This window comes from Lissotriton helveticus, chromosome 1_1, assembly GCF_964261635.1.
Source record: "Lissotriton helveticus chromosome 1_1, aLisHel1.1, whole genome shotgun sequence".
In the NCBI taxonomy this organism is placed as follows: Eukaryota; Metazoa; Chordata; class Amphibia; order Caudata; family Salamandridae; genus Lissotriton; species Lissotriton helveticus.
The window spans coordinates 1739181837-1739193776 of record NC_136057.1 but is presented as its reverse complement, the minus strand read 5'-3'; the positions used below and the strand labels follow the sequence as shown (position 1 = coordinate 1739193776).

General features: G+C 44.1%; 1 protein-coding gene across 1 annotated transcript in view; it reads left to right on the top strand.

The window, feature by feature from the left end:
• Nucleotides 1-1732, top strand: part of LOC144765185 (zinc finger protein 862-like) — a 2092-nt gene extending 360 nt beyond the window's left edge. The window contains exon 1 of the mRNA XM_078650315.1: nt 1-1732. This exon is cut by the window's left edge and continues 360 nt beyond it. Coding sequence (XP_078506441.1) covers nt 1-1732 — 1732 coding nt within the window.
• The last annotated feature ends 10208 nt before the right edge of the window (nt 1733-11940 follow it).

The window sequence follows — 11940 nt, the reverse complement described above, 5'->3', positions numbered from 1 at the left end:
CAGGTTTGGTTTTGGAGTACGGGCAATGCTGACAGAAACTGCCACTGACAAAGCAAATAGAATGGAAGTAGTTGAACGCCAAAGATCTATGCCTGAGGAGATAAAGATTCTCATCAACAACGTGTTGCTGGCAATCAAGATGAACACTTCAATGTTATCTGTACAAGACATCCATGACCACTTAGCTTTGTATGTGAAGATACCAGACAGCTGGAGGAGCAAGAACTATGCTTTTGAGTTCCTTGAGGCCATCAATAGCGTGATACATTGTGAAGCTATGACAGAACTTCGGCAAGCTTTGTATCACACCTTGATAATTGATGAGAGCACAGATATTTCTGTTACAAAAATGCTCATCCTGTACTTCAAGTTCCGACCTGTAACATTAACTGAGCACAAAACGCAGTTTGGGGGCATAGTGAAGCTGACTAGCTGTAATGCTGAGGCTATCACTACTGCCGTGAAAGAATTCTACACTGCCAATCAACTGGACCTCATGAAAATGGTCATGTTCACATCTGATGGTGCATCTGTGATGCTGGGGAAGAATAATGGTGTTGCTACTCGCCTTAAACAATCCATTCCTCATCTAGTTGAGCAGCATTGTGTCGCACATCGAGAAGATTTGGGAATTGATGATGCCTGGAAGAGGGTTCCAATTATTAAAGAGATGGAGACATTATTGAGGACTGTCTACACTGTGTTCTCCAGATCTCCTGCAAGGAAGTCCAAGCTGGATGAAATTGCATCGGTCACTGAATGTGAAGTTGTCTCTTTTCGACCACTGAATGAAGTCCGGTGGCTTTCAAGGCATTTTGCTGTTGGTGCACTAATTCGTAATTACGAGACTGTTCTTAAGTACTTTGAGCATGAGAAAGTTGAGGAGAATGATCCAATTGCTAAATATTGTTATAAAAAACTATCGGACTCCAACTACCATATTTCCCTTGCAGTACTTAATGACATTCTGGGTGAATTTGCATCTTTGTGCAAACTATTCCAAAAAAGTTATTTAACTACTGTTGAAGCCGTACAGTATGCAAGAGCAAAGATTGGCCAAATTAAGCAACAGTATTTGGGGGACACTGTATTTTGGAGCAGCAATGTAAGAGAGCTGATGGTGTTGTACAAGGAAAGGCAAGAGTTTGACAGTGGGCCTATTTTGTCTTTTGTTTCCCTTCTTTGTGAGCACATGCAAAAAAGGTTCCCTGAAGGTGAGCTAAAAGAATGGGCAATTTTTGAGATCCAGGCAATAGCCACACAATCGCATTTTGATTTTGGGACTGAGAATATTGAAAGACTTGTTGAAAAGTATAAAAATGTCTTGGCCCTGGGTGATTGTGAAACACCAGAAGATGTTGTTCGACAGTACAGAGACTATAAATATGTGGTGGCAGAACATGTTAAGGGTGGGTTATTTACCACCTTTCAAGACATGGTGACTTTCACTGTACGCAATGCTGCTCAGTATAGTGTGGTGTCTCAGCTTGTTGATGTCTGTGCAACATTTCAAGCATCTAGTGCAGACTGTGAACGAGGATTCAGCCTCATGAATACTATCAAGAGCAAATTGAGGAATAGACTAGAGCAGAAGCATTTGGACATGCTGATGAGGACAAAGGCCTACCTCCTGAATGGGAAAGTTGACCTAGACCGAGTTTATCAGCACTGGAAAAATGGCAAGGATCGCCGTGAGAAGCAACCCTGTCACCCATCTAGTGATGCCACTTGACTTGTCTGAACAGCCCTCTCCCTTACTGTGTATAAAAGATATTGTATAGGCTTGCAACATTTCCCCACCCAATGAACTGTGCTCCAGTTAAGAATATTTATTAAAATCTTATGATGGTACCACCATTGAAGTCTTGTGCTTTTCTAAACTTGAAGTGTACTTGCCAGTGTAACCAATTCATGTCATGGTGTGCTTATCCAATTTGCAAACTGCCCTTAAGACCCTTATTGTGGCGCTGTATGTGTGAAAATGCACTATCTTTTCACTTTTTAAAGTAAAATTTTGGAGTGCCATTTGGCGCCGCAGACACGCGCGGTTTGGTTCCTGTCGCACATAGCCATGGTTGCAGCGCACAGAGACCCTCCACTGCCGCACACAGAGGAAAAAAATTAGAGGGAACATTGGTCCTAGTTATTGTATGTGCATTCAGAAAATGGGTAGAAGCTTACCCCACTGCGACAACACCACCACCACTACTGCAAAGGTGTTGTTAAAAGAGTTTTTCCCACGCTACGGCCTTTGTAGAATTTTGTGGGGCGACAATGGCCCCCACTTCGTAGCCAAAGTTATCCAACTCATATTGAACGGGTTGGGAGTAAAACAAAAGTTCCACGCAGTTTTCCACCCCCAATCTGAAGGCCTAGTAGACAGGCACAATGCCACACTGAAGCTAAAACTAGCAAAGATAGTTGCCACAACAGGACTGAAATGGCCTGACGCCCTCCCACTGGCAATGCTATCAATGAGCTCCACCCCAACCAGACACCACTTGACTCCGTACGAGGTTGTCTTTGGCCGGCCAATGAACATTTGGGCTGCGCCGAAGCCAACCTCCATCCATGATGTCCCGGACATCCTAATGTCTGATTATTTGCATAACCTTACCAAAGTGTGGTATATAAATAAATAATACCGGATCTAGGTTTGTCTGGATATAGCAATAACAGATAGCTCAATAAATAAGAGTCAAGATTCGAGGTAGTAGGAAGTTTGCAGGTTTTAATATAGCATAAAGGACAGGAACAGGACAACCTGCACGGGAACAGAATGGCAAGCGCTGCCGGGGGCAGGATCGGGAAAAGGAGCAGGACAACTTTTTAATAACAGTACATGAGCATATATACATAACGCAAACACATAGCATTACATTGCAATAGGCGTAGCAGTGGGTGGAGCAATAGGCGTGACGCGTAGCAGTCGCGAAAGATAAGGGTGAAAGTAGGTGTAACAGGGCGTATACATAGACATGTGATGCAAACGTAACAGAATATGTCATGAATGGGGCGGAACCCATGGAGGGGGCTACCTGAGGAGCCGGGACCTCTAACCTGATGGTGCGCGCAAACTGGCAATGACGTGTTACTAGGAGGAGCTGGGGGCTATGAACTCTATGCTAGGAGCAGAGACTGAAGTCTGGAGAGTCAGGGCGACATGTACCTAAGCAGTATCTAGTATCTGATGTTTAGAGAACATGTTGATATAAACTAGAAATCAGGAGGGGAAAGGCTAACAGACACTAAGACTGGAGCATGCATTATTCTACATGTAGTGCGTGATGAAGAATATTAAATGACCATTAATACAGTATTCCTCTTACATGGAGCCGTAAGGCTAGACAATGACGGAAACTATTGATGCGATTCAGTAGCTTTAGGAATGCAGAGAAGGAGGGCTGGACTGATAACTGGAATCATAACATACTCTTGGCAGACTCAGAGGCAGAGCCAGGCTGAACCGGGCACTGTGAGGCAGGAAGTAAGTGAAGGGTCGAGGATACAGGTGGGGGCTGTATCGCTCCTCAGCGAGGGCTTCAGGAGACAGGAGCTGAATCTGGTGTCCAGGCCCTTTTGAGGCCTAGAAACGGGGACTTTACAATGGAATAACGTGCACACTGGGAAACGTGGCAACGTAACTTTACATAGGCCTAATATTCGTTGTATTCACGAAGACTGGAAACTGGCATACTAGAGGTGGACACAACTGTAATTGCGTCTTTAATCGATCATGGGGAATACATATGCATATTAATCATGCACACATAACATATGATGGAGGACGCGTAGGGACACAGAACATGGCAAAATTTACTTTTCCACATTCCCTCCTTGTCACTACGTTTCCATCAGGAAACATCAATATTCATGATACCATCTATCATTTCATACAGTATCATTTGCTCGTCTCGAATTGTCTTGGAACGGGATTTAGAACGGGGCTTGGGACTAGGAATACAAGAGGTAGCACAAATGCCGCAAATCGCAGGGCCACATTGTATACAGAGGCAGCAACTGAATATGATCGCTACTGCGATACCTAGAAATGACAATACTTTCCATCCCCAGGCGGAAATTATATTCCAGAACCAACCGGACCATGTCCAGGTGCCTGGATTTTGGTGTAACAGATGGGCAATTTTATGGAGTCTGGTTATAGCTGAATAAACAGACGGCGCGTTATTTGGAATGAAAATGCAGCAACTAGATCCGATGACTCTACATGCCCCGCCCCTATCGGCCAGTATGACGTCAAGGACGAGACGATTTTGTAAAACGACAAATCTCATAGCAGATTGCTCTTCAGTTAAGTTACCTAGAGCAGAGGCAGTCTCATTAACTACTGCTTCAAGGGTTCTGGTTAACCTACGGATTAGCTTACTATTCTGGATAGGTCCTATAAAGAAGAAGAAACCTCTATTGAAATCTGTATACTGTTCTAGAGCAGTTTCAGTATAATCGACAATTGGGGACTCGATCTCCCTTTTATGTCTAATGTGTACTAGATGTGTATTTCTATGATAATCAGATGGGGCTAGGAAAACTGGTGGCAGTAGGAAGGCAATGTAACAGGTTCCCTCCCAATCGAGGGGCAGACGAACATATGCGGTTTGGCCACAAATAAAATAAGAATGACGTGAAGCTTTGAAAATAGATTTCCCACTGTCACTATATTTGACAATAGTAGTACAATCACTATGTCCTACATGTACGGAACCATTATTTCGGACACATAATTCACCTTTGACTGGTAGTACTGAAATAGCAGGTAAGTCTGGAGTGGAATCAGACTGAACATTCAAGACCATAAAATTCGAAGAATAATTACCTAAATTATACACTTCGTTTTCTAGATCTAACCCTGTTCTGTGGGGAAGACCTTGCTTGTCTGGGAAACATGTACTGTTAAGAAAAGACATATCTGTTGAGGATGACGTTAACGTGGACCATGCTCCACACGAACCATTATGTGAAAATGGATAAGGAAAGAGTGGCAGAACTCCCTTCGGTGTCTGGAAAGGGGGGAGTCGACCACACACCCAACAATTAGTGGCATTGCTGGTCTGGTGTGAATAATGTAACATGCGGATAAAAGAATTATTACGCATAGCGAGGCGGTAAGAGAGTTCATGAGGCGGCAGGTCACTTAACGTGTGCTCTACTGTAACATTAGAAGACTTATTTACATGAGAAACTGGAAAATACAGGTAAAATGCATAACTGGTGCAGGAAATCATAATGCTGAGAAATAAAACGAAACTTAGGAAAACGATACATCGGATTGAGTTTTGACTAACTCTCTCACTATGGGGGTCTATTTTATACATGTCAGAAACAGTCTAACCGTTTCACCTAGGGGAGGACTTAGACAATCAAACTGGCTGACTTATTTTACTAGACCTTAATTTGAGCTTATACTCCTGTTGCAGAGTTGTCTCTAACAGGGAGGGTGCAGTAACATTGTCTTTTGCGGTACAGTCCTTAAGAATGGTACTTTGGCAGTCCTTTAAATCCTGGGAAATGTTCTTTGAGACTGGCTTCAATCCATAAAACTTCTTGATGTGCGAAAGATGCACCCAGCCTTTGCGTCCCTCCAACTTCACGGCTGTACGGGTGGCGAGGAGGACCTGTCGGGGCTCCTTCCAGCGAGGCTCCAGCGGACTTGAGCGATCGAAATTTCGCACTAGGACCATGGATCCGGGAACGATTTCATGCGGTGCCACCTCGGTATTGTCTGGAAATGCGGCGGCAACCTGTGAACGACAAGAGTTGAGGGCAGACATCAAGGAAGCTAGGTAATCTGTCAGCATATTACTTGAAACATCGGTAATACTTCGGGGTCTGGGTGTACCCCACATGTTAGGGGGCGGCCGAAAACGACCTCATACGGGGACAGACCTGATCTGGAATGTGCGACCATGCGCATATAGAACAAAGCAACTGGCAGAGCTATTAGCCAGTCCACACCTTTCTCTTGACATACTTTTGCAATGCGGATTTTCAGGGTCTGGTTATGTCTCTCTACGAGACCAGCTGCTTCAGGATGGCGTACACAATGGAACTTCCACTGGTACCCTAACAAAAGGGAAACATGCTTCATGAGTTCAGATGAGAACGGCTGGCCGTTGTCAGAATACACGACTCTAGGGAGTCCATAACGGGGGAAGAACTCACGAACCAACTGCTTAGCAGTGGTCGCGGCTGTGTAATCTGGGACTGGATATGCTTCTGTCCACCTGGACAAAGCGCATACAACTACAAGGACATACTTGAAACCTCGACATCGCTCCATCTGAATGTAATCCATCTGGAGGACTTCAAAAGGGTGGTCAGGGGGCTGGAATCCACCTTGTTCCACCGGGACACTTTTACCTGGATTAAACTGACAACATATCATACAGGTACGGACTTTCTGCTTGGCTGCAGCTCGTAAATGCTTGTTGAACCAAAGGTTCTGGATACTGTCTAACATAGCTTTCTCTCCTAGATGTGCTGGACTATGTGCGGTATTGATAATGACTTGAACCATAGAGTCGGGGAGAAACCATGTGGCTCTACCCTTCGTTACCCATCCCTGATCTGTCTGGACCCCTCCTTGTTCGGACCATTTCTTGATTTCATCGGGAGTAGCATGTAACTGGATATCTATGACATCTTGAGTAGCGTCCTTAACTGTCATACATGTAGTCGGATCTGGAGTAAGTGTCGGTGTCTTATTAACTGGAATGTCTGGAGTCTGAGCTGTAAGCTTGGCTGTGCGATCTGCCAGATCGTTACCTTGGGAAATAGTGTCAGTAACTTTCGTATGTGCTTTGCATTTCATGATAGCAATGGATGTCGGTAAATGTATAGCATCTAACAGAGCTTGAATAAGGAGACCATGCTGAATCTTGGTTCCATGAGAAGTCATGAAACCTCTCTCCTGCCAGAGCACTCCAAAGTCGTGTACGACTCCAAATGCATAACGTGAATCTGTGTAAACATTAACTTTCCGGTTCTTAGCGTGTATGCAGGCTTGAGTCAGAGCAACTAGCTCTGCTGCTTGAGCAGACAGGGTGTCAATACGGTGTGTTTCAATAACTTCAGTGTCAGTAGTCACTGCATACGCGGCGACTAGTTCTCCTGTACTTGTTCTCATACATGAACCATCCACATAAAGTGTCAGGTCGGGATCTGGTAATGGAATATCTGTCAGATCTTGTCTTGGCTTGGTCATGATGTTAACTATTTCCACACAATCATGTGTGGCAGAATTCGAAGTAACTGACGGTAACAGTGTAGCAGGATTTAAAACGTTACAGCGTCTGATTTCTATGTGTGGCTGAAACAGTGTCAATTCATAACCTGTTAAACGTGCAATTGTCAAGTGCTGAGTTTGTGTTCGGTTTAAAAGAACTTCCACGGAGTGTGGAACTTGTACTGTCAGGGAGTGTCCTAGGACTATGGAATCACTTTGTCTGATAGCTAGTGCTGTGGCTGCAACTGACTTGAGGCACGCAGGCAGAGCCTGGGCTACAGGATCTAATGTGCTTGAAAAATAAGCACAAGGCTTGTATTGTCCTGCTTGATCTTGTGTGAGAACAGATAATGCTGTACCTTCACGTTCTGTGACAAAAAGTGTAAAAGGCTTACTGTAGTTCGGCGTTGCTAGAACTGGAGCTTGACATAAGGCTTTCTTTAATTCATTAAAACTAAGTGTATGTTCAGATGTCCATGGGAGGACAGTCGATACGGCTGCCTCCTGTGTCGTTAACTGTATCAGTGGCTTGGCTAGAAATGCATACTGAGGAATCCATTGTCTACAATAAGAAGTGAGGCCGATAAAAGCACGTACCTCCTTCTGGGTCTTGGGCTGAGGAAGACTCGCTATTAACTGGATACGGTCAGGTGTCAACTGCCTACCCCTCTTGGACAGTAAGTGTCCTAAGTAGACCACTTGCTGGACACAGAATTGAAGCTTCGAAGGGGACACCTTGTGCCCCATCTCGGCTAGGAAATACAAGACTGTAAGGGATGCTCGCTCGCAAGCATGTTCAGAACGGGCTGTGATCAGTAGATCATCGACATACTGGAGCAGGGCAGTGTCAGTTGGCATGTGAATGTTGTCTAGTTGTCTCTTAAGTGCTTGACTGTAAATACTAGGACTTTCTGTGAAACCTTGAGGAGCTCGTGTGAACATATAGCTCCTTCCATTTAAACAAAATCCGAAAAGAAACTGGCTGTCTGGATGAATGGGAACACTGAAAAATGCGTTCTTAAGGTCGATTACAGTAAAGAACGTGGCTTCGGAATCAATGGCTGTTAATAGGGAAGAGATATCTGGAACAACTGGGTACTGAGGAATAATACATTTATTAAGTTCTCGGAGATCAATCACTAATCGATATACTGGAGGTGCATTTGGATCAGTACGTTTCATGACTGGAATGATCGGAGAATTGCATACATTGGAGTCAGTTTCTACAACTACTCCTTGAGCAATGAGCTCGTCAATAATTTTGGATAAGGCTGCTACAGCCTCAGGTGGCAATCTATACTGTCTGATTCGTGGTAACACTACACCTGGCTTGAGAGTCACACGATGGGGTGTGATTTGCATAAAACCAACATCAGTTGGACCTTGCGCCCATAGATGCTGCGGGACATTAGACAATCTTGGATCAAAATCTCGTAACACATAGTGACCCTTAAAGTCACGTAGGAACAATCGTATTCCCTCTGGGGAACAGCATATAACTGCACCTAACTCTTTCAGTGTTTTAATGCCTAATAAGTTTTCTGGACATGACTTAGTAAGTAACAGATCAGTAGTGCGGGACAATGGACCTACTTCTAGAGTAACTGGCTTTGATATTTCATTTACGATAGGCTTTCCTGAAAATCCAAGGGAAACATTTCTTGAGCCTGAGAGCGGAGCCCCTGGAACTTCGGCGTGACTAATTGTGGTCCTACTTGCCCCTGTATCAATCAAAAACTTTCTATCTTTCCCTAATACTTGACTGTGAACGTAGGGACCTTCTTGATCTACAGGTATCTCGATGAGAGGCAAGCCTACCTCCCTCTCTAGGCTGTTTCATGAATATGGCTGATACTCTGGATACTCGGACTGTGCATACTGGTACATCTGCTGTGTAACATGCTGTGTTGCAGCAATAGGCTGCGGTACTGTAACTGTTTGTGGTGCATTCTGTGGCTGAGGAGTCTGTGAAACTTGTTCTTGTCTAGGCGGACGTGGTCTTTCTTTAGTCTTACCAGTAGCTATGTTGTGTTTCAGAACTACACACTCGTTTATAAAATGACCTGGCTGTTTACAATAATTGCAGTTCCCTTTAACGGGAGCTGCAGGATGACTGGCTTGATTCGGACCCCTCTTCTGACTGTCTTGAGGAACAGATTGTGCAACTAGTACTTTCATTTTCGTGTCTTTCATACGTTTTCTCTCATGTTCTTGCTCTTCTCTGATTCTATTCTGGTGGTATTGAAGCATCTGTAACATCTGGGACGGAGTATTAGCTTGCCAGGTACTTTCAACTTTCAAAACTCGATTCTTAACTTGTGGACTTGAATTCTCGACTAATTTAGTAACAAAAAGATGAGGGTATGACTCGCTACTTGTCTTGAGGCCACTGTTTATAATAAAACATTTTTCAAATCTAGAGTAAAAATCGCTAGTGTCTTCGTCTTGTTTCTGTTTACAGGCTGAGATTGCATCCCAGTCTTCCTTTTTAGTTGCTAATAGTCTGGGCAAAACTTGTATTAATAGTTCAGGTAATTCTTTACATTTATCTCCAAGACCGGTACCTGGTACTCGTATCTTATCTTCAGCTTCTAGAACTGCCCAATCGATCTTTTTCTCTCCCACCTCCCATTCTTTTTCCTTGAGCTTTTCATACACCCCTGCGGGCAACAGAACCTTTAACATTTTAATTATATCTGGATACGTGTATTCTCCCATACGGAGCATGTCTTTTAATTCTCGGTGGAACCCTGCTGGATCTTTATCATGACAGGGAATTAATTTTTTCATCTCTAAGAGTTCCATCTTTGTGATCGGAGTGTAAACAAACACTCGTTCTAGTTCGCCACCCGTCCCTCTAACTGGGTGGACTTCTCGTAACGGATTCTGTCTCTCTATGTAAAATGGTTTACTTTCTGGGGGTGAGACATGAACAAAATGCGGGTTCAAAAACGTTCTATATTTGTGGCGCTGTTCTAGAATGACACTAATTAAATCGGTACCTAAACCTTTCCATTTATACTGGAGTAACTCGTTCAGGACATCATGTAACGGACCTGGATCAGAATGTCGACCCTCATACAAAGTAATGAGGTGTTGAATCATATACATACCCGCCAGTCGCTGCTCGGCTGGGGGCATTTTCAGAAACATTTGTGCCACTATTTCGTCTGGAAAAGTGGTAGAATCAGTAGTCCATCGGACTGCTGATTGGACTAGTTCTTGTTCATGCATGGTACTTAATTCACTGTAACCGATTCGTGATTTCAGAATGTGATCGGTAGCTTGAAATACTTGTTCTAGAGAACCTTGTTCTGGTGCTGAATGGTGAAAAACTGGCTTGTGTTCTAGACGTAAATGGCGATCTGGGAATCTAGATTTTCCTACATACGCTATTCTGTCGGGATTCTCGTCCTCTACCTCTTCTGTAGAAGAGTCATTTTCTTTCTCGCTTACTTGTGCTGCTTTACGTTGATCGTGTAACCTTATTATTTCTTTACGAATTTTCTTGTACATACTCTCTATACTACCGATAGTCTTGTGCTTACCCTCGGCTATATTATCACTCCACTTTGTCAGGACTTTCATTTCGGCTCGATCTTTGGACGGGTAATCTTGTTCTCTTATTAGACAATTGATCAGAAACTTCATTAACATAAGCTGGATCTCAGCTTTCCTTTGAGACATGGCCTCGCCAATGCTTTCTGGATCATCCCCTGTACGGATGAAACGATATATTCTGTCTAGATCCTCTTTCATATCTGGTAGGGTGACTAGATACTCGGTCACCTTTCTCACGCGTAATGAATATAATACCATATTATCCTCGCCTGGGACTGGATCATAGCCACATTCGTTAAGGGCTTTTCTTATCTCTGCAACAGACTGATATCTGGGCGTACGCTGTGACGCTTGTACATGTAATTCGGCTAACGTTAAACGTTTGTGTGGCGGCGGGGTCTGAGGAGGACCTCCTCCTGCGGCCCCTAAACTAGAGTCGTCTACTGATGCTCTTCGTCCTGGCAGAGTGGGAAATGGAAATGCAGGCTGGACTTGTATGGCGGGCTGGACCGGGGGTACCGTAACAGGTACTCCGGTGTCTGGAGGAGCGGGAAGTGCCTGATTTACAGGGACTGGCGGAGCGGGAACAGGATTTGCATATTCTGGGACTGTGTCGTCCAAATAGGACGAAATGAAAATATCAGCTGCGGTCGGTTTGTGACGTAGCTTGGTCGGAACTAATGGTGGCGGAAAGTTACTGGATGCCTCCGGGGTCGCTTTTGGCAAGCCCTCGGCAAGAAGAGGATACATACCCTTAATAAGGGCATGCCTCTGTCTGTCTGACTGTTCAGTTTTAACTCGTTCACCTATCTCGATTAATTCTTTTTCTTGTGCTCGTTCTAAGGATTGTCTACTTAGTTCAGACTTTCTGATTTCTTTTTCGGTTCTTTTATGAGATTCTTTGCGCCATAACTCGATGGCATCTTTCTGTGACTGTCTGGCTTTCTTTTTCCATAATGCTTCTTCTACTCGCATGATGCACTCGGCATCCCATGTGCCTGATACGGGCCATCTATACTTTTCCTCTAACTGTTTGGTATACTCTACCCATAAATCTAGATATAATATGGCGCTTATGCCATGCTTCTGATACATAAAATGACCTGGACTGTCCCTAGGCGGGACAGGAACTGCTG